The following is a 19,050-nucleotide window of genomic DNA, read 5'->3' on the forward strand; positions in this document are numbered from 1 at the left end:
TGATGGAAGGTGAGAAAGGTAAGGTGGAGCAGTAACTAGAATATGTGCTATGATTTACTGCGTGGCTGCCAGTCAGTTTGAATATCTGCTAGATTTTGTTTGTGTGGGTGTGCTCAGTCATGTCTGATTCTTTGAGAACCCTTGGACTGTAGCCTGCCAGGCTCCTCTGTCCACAGAATTCTCTAGACAAGAATACTGGAGTGGGTTGCCATTTCCTCCTCCAGGGAATCTTCCTGATCCGGGGATCAAACCTGCCTCTCCTGCAGTGGTGGGTGGATTCTTTACCACCCGTGCCACGGGGGAAGACCAGATTTTGTTTAGTGGCAGGCAGAATGAGAATTCCTCCTCTTGTCCTGGTGTGTACCAGACACTAGGGACTAGGGCCTCTCTGGCCTCTGGAAGCGCGACTTGCATGGCTAGCTGACCGAAAGGAGACAACATAGTCATGCCGCCAGACAAGGCTTTGTCCTCGGGGTGCTGTCCTTGTTAAGTCAGTTCGTGCCGCAGTGCCTTGGGGTCTACAGGATTTTTGACTTTGGATTTCAGACTTTGAGGTCTGACTTTCTTCAGCACCAGCTTCCTTTTCTCCTCTCAAGGAGCTAGATGCTCACAAAAACATTTCAAAGTTCTTCACTCTGTTCTTAATTGAATTACTTAGGACCACAAGTGCTCGCTGTGCCATGCTGGAATCTCAAGGGCCTCTAAGACCACTGGAACCCACCAGGCACATCCAAAAGTCTCTGTTCTTATCTGTGTTGGTTCAGTCTAGTCTGGTGGGAGCAGAGCTTGAAGGTTGGCTTCAACCAAGCCCACCCGTCCCTGGGATATGCCATTTGGGTCTGCAGCTTCACTCTTGTCACAGGGGCTCCTTGTGTGGAACATGAGAGTCTCCCCAGCCCTGACACCATCTCCTGAGCCCTGGCACGTTCATTCATCCACATTTATTCACTCTTACAGCACCTGATGCACAAAGCCCAAAGCTGGAAGACAGACGATAATTTTCAAGGAACTTCTGGTCAGAGGAGCTTGCAATCTAAGTAGTTTTGTTTTTTATCTTGTTTTGTTTTTGTGATGAAATATAACAAAGTTTACTATTTTGTTTTAAAGTGCACAATTCAATGACACGAAGTAAAATCTCTGTGATATTTAACCATCACCATCGCCTGTTCTAGGTACTCATATAAGAGGAATCATATACAGTGTTTGTCCTTTTGTGACTGGCTTATTTCACTTAATGTTTTCAAGGTTCATTTTATTATAGCATATGTCAGAATTTTATTTCTTTTTATAACCGAATAATATTGCATTGTATATATATATCACATTTTCATTTATCTGACTTTTATGAATAATGTTGCTATGAACATTGGTATCTTTTAAATATATTAACTCATTTAATTCTTATGACAGCTCTATAAATTTAAGTACTTTTTTGGTCTCCAATTTATAGATGGGGATAGTCATGTAGCTGGTCATGGCAAGGCCTATATTCAGACCTATAGGCAGAATGCCGTGCACACTCTGAATTGTACACTGTGCCTCCGCTAATAGAAATAGTTCTTTAAAGTCAATATGTCCTTGGTACATTATCTGCATTATTTCTAAATCCTTAAGATACCCTTATGATGTGGGCTTTATTATCCTTGTATTCCGAGTGAAGACATTAGGCTTGGCAAGACTACATGATGGATGCAGGAATGCCCCAGTGTGTTTGCTTCTCCGTGCTTCCCCCCACAGCCAGAAAACAGCAAAAGGCAGCTCCATGGGACATGGGGCAGCACAACCCCTTCTGTATAGACCACAGCGAGAGGAGCTATCTTGGATATAGAGCTCATGAGCACTGTGGGGGGAGTCGGTACCCCATAGCTGCAGAGATGGTCTAACCAGGCTCTCAGATGAGACTAGGAACGTTGTGTTCTGTTTTGTTTTTGATACTTACAAAATGTTGGGTTTTAGTTTTTTGTTTGTCTATAAGAACTCATACTCTAACAATGGCTATGCCAATAGAGTCAAAGTAAAATAGATGATTATTTCCGTTGTTGGCTACATTTGGAAAATATATTTTAAAAAGGACAAATTCTAACCAAAAAAATCCTGACAGAAAAAAATCTACATATGCCTGACCTGAGAGGATCAGTTTTTAACAACTGTAAGTTAGCTGGCTATTTAGATAACATCTTGCTTCTATTTAGCCATGTGGACAAAGCCATATTCCATTTGCATGACTGCGTGTAGCTCTTAGGACCCTGACCTGGAGCTCTAGTGTTGGCTTTCCTAATCCTTTTCTTCCCTCCTTTTGCAGCTGACACAAAGATGTACTTCAGGTCAACATTTTACAAACACTCAGAAACAAACTATCTTCCCTTCAGAGATCTGGCATGCATAACCTTCACAGCCATCTCCCTCTTTGGTTTTGCAGTTTGAGAAAATGGCATGTAACATACCTAACCAACGACAGCGGACAATGTCAACCTCTGGAAAAGCTCTGTATGAAATTCTTGGTCTGCATAAGGGAGCATCAAATGAGGAAATTAAGAAGACCTACAGGTACAGAGGAAGTTCAGTGATGGCATTCCTTGTACTACTAGTGATAGCTATGTTGTAATTGGCGAGGCTCAGAGACATAAGCTTCCTGCTGAGGCCTGCTAATCAGAGCTTTGGAACTCTTGTTGCATTCCCTATTCTACAGCTGAGCAGCTGGGAACAGAAAGCATGACGCTGGTTTTATGAAAGAATACCTTTCCAGCATACCTTTTATGCTGGAAAGGTAGTCTTGGGTTCTAGGCCTATGTTGTTAGAGAGACAGACAGACAGACAGACACTGCAAATGACCAGGAATTGTGGTTAACTGACATGATAGCACCACCAAATATGGCAGAGGGTTTTAAAAAATAAAGGGGGGTTTCTTGCAATTGCTGTATTGTGCTATGCTTTTCAAGTCTTCCATTTTGATCTTTCATATCTGATCTAGTTCCAACTTAGCTCTTTTTGGGAAAAACTGAAATAACTTTTTCTTAAAAGCATCAAGGAATTTAAAAAAGGATTAAGTATAATTATTTTGCAAAATTTGGAAATTACTAAAAATGAAGATAATAACATTTATCCATAATTTTACCTCTACTGACAATCACTGAAATTTTTCTTCCAGTCTTTAAAAAAATATCTAGATAATACAACCCCTACATTGTCCCCATCTCAGCCTCTGATAACCACCAGTTTGTTCTCTATATCTGTGAGTCTGCTTCTTTTGTGTTATAGTCACTAGTTTATTGTATTTTTTCATTCTTCTATTTTTTTCCAGATCCATGCCTTTTATATTTTAGGAAAACATAATTTTTTTCTCTGTTTTATTTAATTTTTTATTTTTATACAGTTTTTAAAGGTTACTTTCCATTTACACTTACTAATATTGGTGCTATTCCCTGTGTTGTACAACACATCCTTGAGCCTAACTTACATTCAGTGGTTTGCACCTCCCACTCTCCCACCCCTATACTGGGCGCAAGTATCTTTTTGAATCAGAAATATTGCTTTTTTTCGGATATATACCTAGGAGTGAAATTACAGGGTCATATGGCGGTTCTATTTTTAGTTTTCTAAGAAATCTCCATACTGTTTTTCACAGTGGCTATACCAATTGATATTCCCACCAACTAATTAGCTTTCTTTTTAAAGAGGATCTATCGTGAATACAGGTGCCATTTAATATTGTGATTTTTAATGCCTGTAACCTAGGCTATTCTGTAACTTAATGAATTTAAGGTAAGCCATTAAAAAAACATTTTAACTTACTTATTTGGCTGCAATGGGTCTTAGTTGTGGCATGTGGGATCTAGTTCCCTGACCAGGGATCGAACCTGGGCTCCCTGCACTGGGAGTGCAGACAGCCACTGGACCACTGGAGAAGTCCCACGAGCTATTTTTCAACATGTAAATTCTTTTACTTTACCCTATAGTTAATATCCTTGTACATAAATGGTAATGCATATTTCCAATTATTTCCTAACTTACTGAAAAATAAAACTGTGCCTTTAGAAGAAAAATGAATCAAAAGACAAATGAAAGTTTCAGATTTTAATCAGTTACTTCTTGATTTGGTCTTGAATTAGGAAAACTTTTTTTTTTTTTTTGCTGTATGGAAGTTTAAAATCTTTAAGTAGGCAAATTTGTTAGTTATTTCCTTTATGGCTTTTGCTTAATCTGTTGTGATTAAAAAGCCTCTCTTGATTATAATATTATAAAAATATTTAACCATTATCTTCTTATAGTACATTTATAATTTTGCTTTTATATTCAATCTTTGATCCATTTGGAGTTTATTTTGACATGAGAAATGAAGGTAGGATTCCAAATTATTTTTTTCCTAAATCACTAGCCCACCAAAATTTATTGACTTCTCCATTTTTGTCTACTGATGGAAAATTCTTTGACTTTGGATTAGAACCTTCACCATGTGGTAAGCTCTGGGCCCTGAAATGCCTTCAAGAAGCACATGTTGAAAAATAAATGACAGCTGTGAAAACTGCCATTTGGACCCAAATAGTTCTGTGAAATGGTATATTTCGATCAAAGTCAATATCAAACTTCTAGTTTACTTAACTTAATGTGCTAGAAAAGTCTTTGCTGTTTCATTGCACCCTAGAGTTACCCTGGAGTGTGGCTAGAAGCTGTTCGGCTTCCTGTGCGTAGATGTCCTTGGTGAAAGGTCATTAAACTTGACCTTTAAGGCTCTGGGCTGAGACATTGTGCTGGGGGTGAGACTAGGAATCAAAGCAAATGCACAATAAGCATAATACCTACAAAGATGCTTCCCAAAATGAGAAAAAAAGTGATGTCTAACTGTAAGTTCTAGAGCCCACTTTACAAATGTGACTTTTAATTGCCTTTATTTTGTAAACTGAAATTTCAGGTCATATCCTAATTAAGGCACTAATTATGCTGAGTAGTTTGCAAGTTTAATCATTACAACCTAAAGTCTCTTCATGTAATCAGTGTCTTCCTATTAATTTTGTTTTAATGTCATACAAATATTATTTTTTCAGCTGATTAGGATACTAGTATGCTGCCAAAAGTCTCTCCTTCTAACTAAATTACACATTTGTATTCTGCTAGTTATTCAAAATGTATGAGCAGGCTGAAAAATCCACTGAGAATATTATTCTTATATTCAGGGATCTGGATCAAAGCAGTGACAATACAGTGAAATTAAAAGTCACTGAAGTTTAATAAAATTACCAACTGTTGAATCTATACGCCGCTTGACCGCTGTTGTAATCCTTGGTTGTGCTCTTGAATAAGGTTGAGCTAGAAATTTTATTTTGTTTTTGAATACATAATATATTCACCTGATTAACATGAGATCACATAAAATGAAAGTGTTAGTTGCTCAGTCGTGTCAGACTCTTTGTGACTCCATGAACTGTAGCCCATCAGGCTCCTCTGTCCGTAGAATTCTCTAGGCAAGAATACAGGAGTGGGTTTCCATGCCCTTCTCCAGAGGATCTCCCTGACCCAGGGATCAAACCTAGGTCCCCTACATTGCAGGCAGATGCTTTACTGTCTGAGCCATCAGGGAAGAACACATAAACAGGTATGCAAGAAAAGTCTCCTTCCTACCTCATAGTCCCCAGGTTCCCTCCCCAGGAAAACAATTCCTTGTGTACCCTTCTACAGAGAGATCTTATGCCTATATAAGCATATATAGAGACCTTCTGGTCTAGGCAAGATGGTTATAGGCCTGTCTCTCCCAGTTCCTCATGCGAAACATGACAAAAAGCTTTGGAAATAACTCAGACAAAAAAAGAGAACCTTCGAAAGGTAGAAGGAAGAAGAAAAGGCAAATTAGTTAGGGACCACAGGAGCAAAGGAACAACACTGTGACAAGGCCTCTGACGACTCCACATCTAAGGGAAGGTAAGCCAGGCCTGGCCTTTCCCGACACCCGCCGTAGCAACGCAAGGCAGCCAGGTGGTCCTACACATCCTCCAGACTGAACGGGAGCCCTGCCAGCAGCTCGAGGCAATCCCCACAGAAACGGCCAGGGGACCCAGTGAATGTCTCCCTAACAACAGCCAGACAGAGGGCTTTCCCCAGCCTGAGACTCCCCTCTCTCACCAGAGACCCCACTTTACAGGGGAAATTAACACCGAGGGATTCTGCCACAACAAACACCCAGCCCAGGAAGAGTTTTTGTCCCTGCCCCGGGAGATTCTCTTTCCCCACCTAGAGGCACCAAGGCACCCAGACTGGGGAGGCTCCTTTCACTTCTTCATCTAGAACCAACGAGCACCAGTAGGGTCCCCAGAGGCAGGAGACAGACCAAGCTGACCAAAACAACACCATTAGGGTCTGAAAATTAGATTGTCATTGGAGCCACTGACCACAAAAGTAGGCTAGGACCTGCAAGCTAAACTCTAACAAAGTGACTGACTGTTCAAGTAAAACATTTAAATAGGACCCAGAGGGGCTTCCCTGGTGGTCCCGTGGTTAAGAATCTGCCTTGCAGTGCAGGGGACTCTGGTTTGATCCCTGGGGTGGGAAGATCCCACATCCCACATGCCACAGGGCACGACCATGAGCCACAGCTGCTGAGTCAGTGCATGGCAACTACGGCAGAGTTGGTGCTCCACAAGAGAAGCCACAGCACTGAGAAGCCCGCACACGGCAACTAGAAAAAAAGCCCGGACAGCAACAAAGACCCAGCATAGGCAAAAATAATAAATAAATAAATGTTTTTTAAACTATAGTGTTTTATTTAAAAAAAAATAGAAACCAGAGTCTCATAACATAATAGCCAAGGTGTCTAGATTAAAATCACTCATTGTACACAAGGAAAGAAGGAAATCCCAACTTGCATGAGAAAAGATAACCACCTTACTCCCACACAGAGATGAACCAGTTATTGGAATTATCTAGGCATCCTAGAGTAACCATCAAAAAAGATTCAATAAGCAATTGCAAATCTCTTGAACCAAGTGAAAAAAAAAAAAAAGAAATTTCAGCAAAGAAATAGAAGTAATAAAAAAGAACCAAACGGAAATTAAAGAACTGAAAAACCATAGAAATAATACAACTAACTGGATGAGCTTAGTAGTAGAGTGGGATAACAGAGAACAGAATCAATGGAGGATGGATCAACAGAATATATGCAATCTGAACAGCAGAAAAAAAATAAACTGAAAACAGACAGTCACAGGAAACTGTGAGGCCATTAACAAAAGACCCAACTTTTACAGCACTGGTGTCCTAGAAGGGGAGGAGAAAGAGTGGCACGGAATGAGTATTCAAAGAAATAATGACTGAAAATTCCCCAAATTTGGCAAAATGTACAAACCTATAATTCAAGAGGTTAAGTGCATCTCAAGTAGAATAAATCTAAACAAATTCATGCCAAGATACATCATAATTAAACCTTTGAAAACTAAAGACAAAGAAACTATCTTAAAAGCAGACAGAGAAATGACATAATACCTGTATGGGAACAGTAATTCAAATGACAGCAGATTTCTCATCTGAAATAATAATGACCAGAAAGAAGTGATACGATAGTTTTCAAATGCTTAAAGAACTGTGAATTCTATGTCTGGTGAAACTATCAGTCAGTCAGTCAGTTCAGTCGCTCAGTCGTGTCCAACTCTTTGCGACCCCATGGACTGCAGTTCTCAAGGCTTCCCTGTCCATCAACAACTCCCAGAGTTTACTCAAACTCATGTCCATCGAGTCAGTGATGCCATCCAGCCATCTCATCCTCTGTCGTCCCCTTCTCCCTCCTTCAATCTTTCCCAGCATCAGGGTCTTTTCAAATGAATCAGATCTTTGTTTTTTTTTTTTTTTTTGGTGAATCAGATCTTTGAATCAGGTGGCCAAAGCACTGGAGTCTCAGCTTCAGCATCAATCCTTCCAATGAATATTCAGGACTGATTTCCTTTAGGATGGGCTGGTTGGATCTCCTTGCAGTCCAAGGGACTCTCAAGAGTCTTCTCCAACACCACAGTTCAAAAGCATCAATTCTTCAGTGCTCAGCATTCTTTACAGTCCAACTCTCACATCCATACATGACCACAGGAAAAACCATAGCCTTGACTAGACGGACCTTTGTTGGCAAAGTAATGTCTCTGCTTTTTAATATGCTGTCTAGGTTGGTCATAGATTTTCTTCCAGGGAGTAAGTGTCTTTTAATTTCATGGCTGCAGTCATCACCATCTGCAGTGATTTTGGAGCCCAAGAAAATAAAGTCTGACACTGTTTCCACTGTTTTCCCATTGATTTGCCATGAAGTGATGGGACCAGATGCCATGATCTTAGTTTTCTGAATGCTGACTTTTAAGCCAACCTTTTCACTCTCCTCTTTCACTTTCATCAAGAGGGTCTTTAGTTCTTCTTCACTTTCTGCCATAAGGGTAGTGTCATCTGCACATCTGAGATTATTGATATTTCTCCTGGGAATCTTGATTCCAGCTTGTGCTTCATCCAGCCCAGCGTTTCTCATGATGTACTCTGCATATAAGTTAAATAAGCAGGGTGGCAATATACAGCCTTGACGAACTCCTTTCCCTATTTGGAACCAGTCTGTTGTTCCATGTTCAGATCTAACTATTGCTTCCTGACCTGCATACAGATTTCTCAAGAGGCAGGTCAGGTGGTCTGGCTATCCCATCTCTTGAAGAATTTTCCACAGTTTGTTTGGCATAATCAGTAAAGCAGAAGTAGATGTTTTTCTGGAACTCTCTTGCTTTTTCTATGATCCAATGGATGTTGGCAATTTGATTTCTGGTTCCTCTGCCTTTTCTAAATCCAGCTTGAACATCTGGAAGTTCATGGTTCATGTGCTGTTAAAGACTGGCTTGGAGAATTTTGAGCATTATTTTACTAGTGTATGAGATGAATCCAACTGTGTGGTAGTTTGAGCATTCTTTGGCATTGCCTTTCTTTGGGATTGGAATGAAAATTGACCTTTTCCAGTCCTGTGGCCACTGCTGAGTTTTCCAAATTTGCTGGCATATTGAGTGCAGCACTTTCACAGCATCATCTTTTATTTGAAATAGCTCAACTGGAATTCCATCACCTCCACTGGCTTTGTTTGTGGTGATGCTTCCTAAGGCCCACTTGACTTTACATTCCAAGATGTCTGGCTCTAGGTGAGTGATCATACCATTGTGATTATCTGGGTTATGAAAATATTTTTTGGCTATTTCTGTATATTCTTGCCACCTCCTTTGAGATCTTCTGCTTCTGTTAGGTCCATATCATTTCTGTCCTTTATTGTGCCCATTTTTGCATGAAATGTTCCCTTGGTATCTCTAATTTTCTTGAAGAGATCTCTAGTCTTTCCCATTATATACTTCAGGAATTGAAGACATTCTCAGATTAAGGAAAACTAAAACAATTAATCACTAGCAGATCTACTCAAAGAATGGCTAAAGGGTGTTCTTCAAAAGAAAAAAAAATGATAAAAGAAGGAATCTTGGATCTGAAAGGAAGAAAGAACATGAAGGACACAGAAATACTGTTGTTGTTCAGTTGCTCAGTCCGACTGTTTGCAACCCCAGGGACTACAGAAATATGGGTAAATACAATTGACTACCTTCTCATAAGTTTTTAAAATTATGTATTATGATTGGTATAAAAATTATGTGTGCTTAGTCATTCAGTTGTGTCCAACTCTTTGTGACCCCATGGACTATAGTTTGCAGGGCTCCTCTCTACATGTGATTCTCCAGGCAAGAATACTGGAGTGGGTTGCCATGCCCTCCTACAGGAGATCTTCCCAACCCAGGGATCAAACCCAGGTCTCCTGAATTGCAGCCAGATTCTTTACCATCTGAGCTACCTGAAAAACCCATAAAAATCTTTTAGCACCATTTGATATTTAAGACAATGACATTTACAGTGGAGAGGATAATGGGATCTAAATGGGAGTAAAGCTTCTGCACATCACTCAAATTGGTAAAACACTGCTGTCAGTAGACTGTGATAAAAATATACCCAACCACTAAAAAGAGTGGACAAATTAATAGACTCCAAAAAGTACTACAAGTAAATCAAGATGGAATCCTTAAAAATGTTCAAATAACGCCCAGGAAGACAAGAAAAGGGAAATGGGGAAATGAGAAATAGAGGAAACAAGCAGAAATCAACTAGTAAAATGACAGACTTACGTATTAGTAATTAAATGTAAATAGTCTAAGTATGTTAAATTTTCCCTTTCTTGTTATACAAATGGTGATGTACTATCATTCCTATCTTGTGTGTTGCATTCTTTTCTAATATATCTTGGAGATCATTCTAAGAAATGATCAGTTCATAAGGCAGTTTCATTGTTTTCACAGTGCTGTATAGCCAAACGGTGAATGAATCCTTTCTCTGTCAATGGATATTTAGGTTGTTTTCCATCAAGGCTTCCTTTTTAAACCAACTTAGAGCTTCTCAGAGAAGGAAACAGAATGTTTTCCATAGTCCCATAAAGGTAGACAGAGGTGGGAAGAGGAGAACTATTTTGGTTCTTATCCACTTTTCAGCTTTGCTAGGTCCCAATTCTCAATTCCTGAGCAAGTAGCTAATGGACTCAGCTAGATCAGATGCTCACCCACGTATGCCTGGCTCAGACTAGAGATCTGGAATCACAAATCCCCACTACCACTTAGCAAGGACTGTGGGATCCAACTCTATGGGAAGGAGAAGTGGTAATGTTCTCAAAGAGGGGGTACAGAGTTGGATGGGAAATTATCAATATCTTTAGCTCTTTATTTTTAAGAGAGTATCATAGACAAAAGCCTCACAGATCTCTCTCAGTCCCTTTCTGGGTCTATTTAGAAATCTTTGTCCTAGAACTTTTCTGTGAATAAACCATCTCTTTCCCCCATATCATTGTTTTTCCTGCATTATGAGTACAATCATGGTTCATTAGTCACCTGATAAATTGGAGCCCCCAGCTTTCTCAAAGGACATCAAGGAGTATGACAAGAGGAAGGTTTCTACTGCATCAATCCACAATGTACCAAAAGCTCTTGCCTCACTGAGATTTTGTGAAGAGATCATTTTTTCAGAGTGCATGGAGCCCTTTGTGGAAAAGCACAATTAATGTACCAGGTACTATTATGAATGGACAGATACTCTCATTATCCTTAAAAGTCTGAAATTATCCTGCTATTTGGTGCTACTGTTCAAAAACCATTTATCTAGCATAAGGTGAGTTTCTGTACCATGTAAAAAGTGCCACATCACGGAATGAGATTATGCTATGAGTCTTTTTTTTTTCAAACGTTGAACTTTTTATTTTATATTGGGGGTATAGCCAATTAACAATGTTGTGGTAGTTTCAGGTTTGTGCCATGAGTCTTATCCAGGGCCTTCCTTATGAAATAAATCTGCTTTTGGTATCATGGAGTGTAATAACTCTTAAGAGTCTGAAGTCTGAAAAAGTGAAAAAAAGTGTTAGTCACTCAGTCGTGTCTGACTCTTTGCGACCCTATGGACTATAGCTCCTCTGTCCATCGGATTCTCCAGGCAAGAATACTGGAGTGGGTTGCCATTTCCTTCTCCAGGGGATCTTCCCAACCCAGGGATAAAACTCAGATAATTGCAGGTAGATTCTTTACCATCTCAGCCACCATAATTCCCGGGAGTTTGAAGTCTAAGCCTTATTTAATCCAATTTTCCCATAACTGGGTCATGTCACTTGATCCCAACAGGGTTTCATAAGATGAAGGAAGATTTCCCCCCATTCTCCCACTGCCTAAAAGTCTTTACTCCCTCTTTTTCAAGCTGTCTGAAGAAGACTTACTTGAGTTAATCTTTTAAAGTTCGGATACACCCGGAATGGTTAAGTATTTACCCATCTTTCTCATATTTGCTGCAGCTTTAAACAGACATGCTTTTCCCTCTTGCCTAATTTAAGCAGCACTTCTGAACCAACAATATTTTTGAGTTAGGAAGCTGGTGAAGGAGGAGACAGACAATAGTGAATGGAAAACTAGAAAATAGAGCCAGCTGTGCAATTTAGAGAATCTAAGTCTTGAGTAGTCACAATCTCATCTGTAACTTACATGGTAGTTTTTATTTACACTGATGTGTACACTGATGTGAAGTTACTACATGTGTACTAACTTCACTCATGTGAAGTTAGATAAAAACAAACTTAAGATGGTCGAAAAGAAGGCTGCTTGGTCTCCATGGTGTTTATGGCACAAGAGCCTAACACATGGTTGGCCAACTAGAGGAGAAATCAAAGACTGAGCTCTTTCTTAAGTCCTCAGAGAACCACAGAATCAGAATGAATCATTTGTACGTTAGCACCTGGGTCTCTTTGTCCATGGATGAGCTTAATTTCTCCTTGTAGACAAGGTACCAAAATCTTGGTTCCCAAGGTAGCAGGGACTCAGTTGATTCTTCTGTTTCATTCAACTTCACCTGGAACTTTCTGGAAATTGTCTTCCACCTCTGAAGAGGTGAGTTGCCTCAGCCAAGACTGAAGTGAGGCAAACGGTGTTTTCACAAGAGGCAGGAAAGATTGTCATTTCCATAGAGATCTGTGGTAACCCCAATATGTGGTGCTTTTACCCATCTTTATCAGCAATTACAGGTCATAATAGAGGTGCTTATGAATAAAGTTTAAATGTCAGGGGAGTGCATAGCTAATAGAAGAATTGTAAATATTTACAAGGCAAAGTGATGATTCAAGCTCACAAAATAAATTGAAATTAATCTCTATCAAGCACTAATTTGCTTCCTGAATTCTAAAACCTTCCACTGAAAAGAAGAGTAGATGAGGCTATGCCAGAGTGATCCTCCAGGTCAGTAAGAACTTCCCTTTTCCTGTAGCAGATCCTCTTGGTTCTTCCTCTTAGTTGAACTTGATATAACTTGATCAAGTTGAACTAACTTGATTCTCTTCATTCTTCCTGCAGCATCTATTTTGATTATTCTTGGGCTCTAGAATCATTATGATCAATGATTTTTTTCCCCACTCACTCATTCACTCAATACCTGTTTACTTTTGAATACTTATTATATTACACTGTGAGAGATGAATATACATATCTATTTCTATATCTAGGTATGTATATTCATCTCTCCCCATGATGGAATACCAGCTGAGCTATTTCAGATCCTAAAAGATGATGCTGTGAAAGTGTTGCACTCAATATGCCAGCAAATTTGGAAAACTCAGCAGTGGCCTCAGGACTGGAAAAGGTCAGTTTTCATTCCAATCCCAAAGAAAGGCAATGCCAAAGAATGCTCAAACTACTGCACAATTGCACTCATCTCACATGCTAGTAAAGTAATGCTCAAAATTCTCCACGCCAGCCTTCAAAAGTACTGGAAATGAGAACTTCCAAGTGTTTAAACTGGATTTAGAAAAGGCAGAGGAACCAGAGATCAAATTTCCATCATCTATTGGATCATAGAAAAAGCAAAAGAGTTCCAGAGAAACACCTATTTCTGCTTCATTGACTACACTAACACCTTTGATTGTATGGATCCAAACAAACTGTGGAAAATTCTGAAAGAGATGGGAATACCAGACCACCTGACCTGCCTCCTGAGAAATCTGTATGCAGGTCAAGAAGCAACAGTTAGAACTGAATATGGAACAACAGACTGGTTCCAAATAGGGAAAGGAATATGTTAAGGCTGTATATTGTCACCTTGCTTATTTCACTTGTATGCAGAGTACACCATGTGAAATGCTGGGTTGGATGAAGTACAAGCTAGAATCAAGATTGCAGGGAGAAATATCAATAACCGCAGATATGCAGATGACACCACCCTTATGGTAGAAAGCAAAGAGGAACTAAAGAACCTCCTGATGAAAGTGAAAGAGGAGAGTGAAAAAGTTGGCTTAAAATTCAACATTCAAAAAACTAAGATCATGATACTGGATGCTTGGGGCTAGTGCACTAGGACGACCCAGAGGGATGGTATGGGGAGGGAGGAGGGAGGAGGGTTCAGGATGGGGAACACATGTATACCTGTGGCGGATTCATTTTGATATTTGGCAAAACTAATACAATTATGTAAAGTTTAAAAATAAAATAAAATCAAAGTAAAAAAACAAAAAACAAACAAACAAAAAAAAACTAAGATCATGGTATCTGGTCCCATCACTTCATGGCAAATAGATGGGGAAACAATGGAAACAGTGAGAGACTTTATTTTCTTGGTCTCCAAAATCACTGCAGATGATGACCGCAGCCATGAAATTAAAAGACGCTTGCTCCCTGGAAGAAAAGCTATGATCAACCTATAGCATATTAAAAAGCAGAGACATTACTTCACTGACAAAGGTCTGTATAATCAAAGCTATAGTAGTAGTCCATATGGTAGTAATCCAGTAGTCAAGTATGGATGTGAGAGTTGGACCATAAAGAAAGCTGAGCACCAAAGAACTGATGCTTTTGAACTGTAGTGTTGGAGAAGACTCTTGAGAGTCCCTTGGACAGCAAGGAGATCAAACCAGCTAGCCCTAAAGGAAATCAGTCCTGTGTATTCATTGGAAGGACTGATGCTGAAGCTTTAATACTTTGACCACCTGCTGTGAAGAACTGACTCATTGGAAAAGACCCTGATGCTGGGAAAGATGAAGGTGGGAGGAGAAGGGCACAATAGAGGATGAGATGGTTGGATGGCATCACCAACTCAATGGAAATGAACTCCGGGAGTTGGTGATGGACAGGGAAGCCTGTCATGCTGCAGTCCATGGGGTCTCAAAGAGTTGGACATGACTGAGTGACTGAACTGAACTGATTTCTGTATCTATGTCTACTGATGGTGGTAGTGGTTTAGTCACTAAGTTGTGTCTGACTCTAAGTTGTGTTTAGACACTAAGTTGTGTCCATGGGATTTCCAGGCAAGAATACTGGGGTGGGTTGCCATTTCTTTCTCCAATGTCTTTTTCTCTAATGCCATTGCTTTCTCTAATTGATACATATCTATAAATACAAATTTTGTGCCATTTAAAGAGGTTAACTTATAAAGAGTTAGATTTAGTAAGGTTTAAAAGATACATATTAAACAACAGCAAAACAAGGGAAATTGTGGTGCAGGGGAATAGATTAATTTGAGCATAGAATTCATATCAATCATTTAATGAAAGTGAATGCTTCATGCCATTATTCATTTCTGTTCCAGGCATTATGGTAGGTTCTGGGGGTACAATTCTAAGCAAACCATAGTCACTGATCTCATGTAACCTAATGGAGGAGACAAGAATTAATCAAATGGTGACAAAAATGAGTGTGTAATTACTGATAAGATAAGGAGATCTAAAGGAAAAAAGGATAGTTCCATGAGAGTATATAACAAGGCTGATGTGGACCAAGGATTAGAGAAGTCTTCCACAAGAAACTTAATGCAGACTTAATTTTAGGACAAATTACACCAATTTTAGAACAATTTACACTGGCTTCCCTGTTGGTCAGCAGTAAAAGAAGCCGCCTGCAATGCAGGAGATGCTGGTTCTATCCCCAGGTGGGGAAGATGCCCTGGAATAGGAAGTGGTAATCCACGTCAGTATTCTTCTGGAAAATTCCATGGACAGAGGAGCGTGGCAGGCTATGGTCCATGGGGCCATAAAGAGTACGACACGATTGAGTGACTAAGTACAAATAAATACATGCATGAAAAGTATAAATGAGTAAATCAGTATGACAAAGCAATGCTTGTTTTCCTGGCGGCTTGAGTAATGGCCCTCAAGCCAAAAAACACAATATAGCAATTGAAAGAAATTACTGCTAAGTAACTTCAGTCGTGTCCGACTCTGTGTGATCCCATAGATGGCAGCCCACCAGGCTCCCCCATCCCTGGGATTCTCCAGGCAAGAACACTGGAGTGGGTTGCCATTTCCTTCTCCAATGCATGAAAGTGAAAAGTGAAAGTGAAGTCGCTCAGTCATGTCCAACTCAGCGACCCCATGGACTGCAGCCCACCAGGCTCCTCCGTCCATGGGATTTTCCAGGCAAGAGTACTGGAGTGAGGTGCCATTGCCTTCTCCGTGAAAGAAATTATGTAGATGTAAATGTGAAAGCAAGAGTGGTGTGGTTTGGTGGTTTAGTCGCTAAGTCATGTCCGACTCTTGCAACCCCATGGACTGTAGCCTGCCAGGCTCCTCTGTCTATGGGATTTTCCAGGCAAGGATACTGGAGTGGATTGCTATTTCCTTCTCCAGGGGATCTTCCTGACCCCAGGAATCGAACCCAGGTCTCCTGCATTGCAGGCAGATTCTTTTACCGACTGAGCTACAAAAGCAAGAGTATGATGGTACAAAACTAACATTGTTTTCCTCATTGGACGTTGCTACATCTTTTAGGTACCAAAATGTTCCTTAAATCTGCTTTATGTCTATCAGTATTCTTGAAACAGAAGCGTAAAGTATAAAAGTATACTTTCAAAGAAATGTTTTCTATAAACTTTAAAAATACATTTTACTGAAATTCGTATATGTATTAAAACTATTGATAAGTGATGATATCACTGGAAATAGTTGAATAAGGGACTCCTAAAGTCTGCTTCACCATAAAAACAACTAAAAATCTGAAAGATTTTTCAACTATCAAAACTATTAGAATCAACCTTTTCAGAATCTGGAAAGTGTACAAAAGCTTGTGGCAACTGGGGTGTACTTATTTTTAACTAAGTTGAATCATGGGAAGAACAGTGAATTTCATGGCATTTTAAATTATCCTAGTCCCACAACTTGCTCCTATGCTCAGTTGTAACCTTGAAAATAAACTGCCTGCATTCATGGTAGTCCTGGTACTACAAGAAGCAGGAAGGACTTCATTTGCAAATAACTGTCAGTGGATGATCTGTCTGGTGGCTTTCAGGAAGACCTATTTAAGAGGTTTGTTTCATCTCACCTAAATCAAAACTCATCCAGTGCTAAAGTTGCCATGAAAAGGAGTGGGAGGGGGGGGAGATTTGTTGAAAACATTTATGGGCAAATTTGTAGTCATTGCTGCCTGAAGTAAGGCTAACAGTTGGGGTAACAGTAGACTCACTAAAGAAACTTGGGAGGAAAGGCTGGGGAATGAGATGCTTTGGGGAAAAAGGGCTTTGGAAAGCTTTGACATATTTCTGGGAATCTATAAGCTACTCTCATGCTCAGGGCTCTGCATATGTACAGAAAAGACCCAAGAAAGCCCTAGGGTCCCACTTCTGGCTGACCTTGAAGAGATGTGCAAGCAGGAAGTGAAGGCTGTTATAAGGCACAGTTGTAAACTGCCTAGCTGAGTGCTTAAGGTGTGTCCTAAGAGACACACACAGAGCCCATCTGCAAAGACTGAGTGATCTTTGGTTCCAAATGTGTAAGAAAATTGGTTTAATCCTTATCTGACCATCAAGCTAATGGAATAGAGACTTCAGTGGCCATACATGACTAAGAATACAGACTTGATAAAACTAGGTCGGAAATGTTACTAAACAATAACTACCACAAGTTAACAACTGAAAACCATAGAGAAAGAACAGAATCTGATATGTACAGTTGCCAGATTATACTATTCAAAATGTCCAGTTTTCAAAACAAAATATTATGAGCCATGCAAAAACAAAAAGCAAGATAATAAGGCCCATATGCAGGGTGAAAAATAATCAATAGCAACTGTCCCCGAGAAAGCTCCAAATTTGGACATGTTAGACAAAGACTTTAAATAAGCTAATATGTCAAAGGATAAAGAAAATCTTATCTGAAGAACTAAAGGAAAGATGAAAATGGTATCTCATCACATACTGAATATTAATAACAAAAATTATATAAATGAACAAAAATAGAAATTCCAGAGTTAGCTGAAAATTACAATAACTAAAATGAAAAATTCACTAGAGAATTTAATAGTAGATATGAGCAGGCAGAAGAAAGAACCAATGAAGTTGAAGATAGATCAATTTCTCCACATATACCATCATGCACACCAACATATACACATGAGTCCCAGAGAAGAGAAGAAAGAGAAAGGGGAAAGAAGAATATTTGAAGAAATAATGGCTAAAAATTTCCAAATTAAAAAAAAATTAATCTACATATCCAAGAAATTCCATAATTTCTAATTAGATAAACTCAAGAAAATCCTCACTGAGATACCTCATAAACCACTATTCAAAGCCAAATAGTATGTTGAAAGCAATGAGAGAAAAATGAATCATTTATAAACAGTCCTCAATGAGATCAACAACTGATTTCTCACTATAAACTATGAGGCCAGAAGGCAGTAGACCAATATATTCAAAGGCTGAAAAAATATATATGTCAACCAATAATTCTATATTTACCAAAATAATCCCTCAAAAATGAAAGAGAAATCAAGATGTTTCTAGATAAATAAATAACTGTGTCATTAGTAGACTTCCCCTATAAGAAATCCTAAAAGGAGTCCTTCAGGCTGAAATGCAAATACACTAGTCAGTAACTTGAATCCACATGAAGACTTAGTGGACACCAGTAAAAGTAACTTCATAGGTAAATATAGAAAACAAATTAATCTGTTTGCAATTCCTATTTTTTCCCACCTGATTTAAAAAACAACTGCATATATCATACAACTCAACATCAAAGAAATAAACAACCTGATTGAAAAGTGGGCAGAAGAACTGAATAGACTTTGTTGCAAGGAGGAAGTGCAGATGGCCAACAGGCACATGAAAGGGTGCTCAGCATCACCGGTCATCACGGAAATGCAAATCAAAACCATAAGGAAATACCACCTCACACCTGTTAGGAGGACTGTTTTCAAAAAGATAAGAAATAACAACTGTTGGCGAGGACGTGGAGAAAAGGGAATTCTTATGCAGTGGGAATAAAATTTGGTGTAGCCACTAGGGAAAACAGTATAGTGGTTCTTAAAAAAATTAAAAATAGAACTACCATCTGATCCAGCAATTCTACTTCTCAATATTTATCTAAAGAAAGCAAAAACACTAACTTGAAAGGATATCTGTACCCATGTTAACTGCAGCACTATTTATAGTAGTCAAGACATGGAAACAACCCAAGTGTCCTTCAATGGATAAATGGATAAAGAAAATGTGGTATATATTCAAGAGAATATTTATTAT

General features: G+C 39.2%; 1 protein-coding gene across 2 annotated transcripts in view; it reads left to right on the forward strand.

The window, feature by feature from the left end:
* Positions 1–19,050, forward strand: part of DNAJC5B (DnaJ heat shock protein family (Hsp40) member C5 beta) — a 93,109-nt gene that overhangs the window by 35,735 nt on the left and 38,324 nt on the right. For both annotated transcript variants that reach the window (XM_061438867.1, XM_061438869.1), the window contains exon 3: positions 2,420–2,547. In XM_061438867.1, coding sequence (XP_061294851.1) covers positions 2,429–2,547 — 119 coding nt within the window. In that variant the 5' untranslated portion in view covers positions 2,420–2,428. The remainder of the gene's footprint in view (positions 1–2,419; positions 2,548–19,050) is intronic.

Source organism: Bos javanicus, chromosome 14, assembly GCF_032452875.1.
Source record: "Bos javanicus breed banteng chromosome 14, ARS-OSU_banteng_1.0, whole genome shotgun sequence".
Taxonomy (NCBI): Eukaryota; Metazoa; Chordata; class Mammalia; order Artiodactyla; family Bovidae; genus Bos; species Bos javanicus.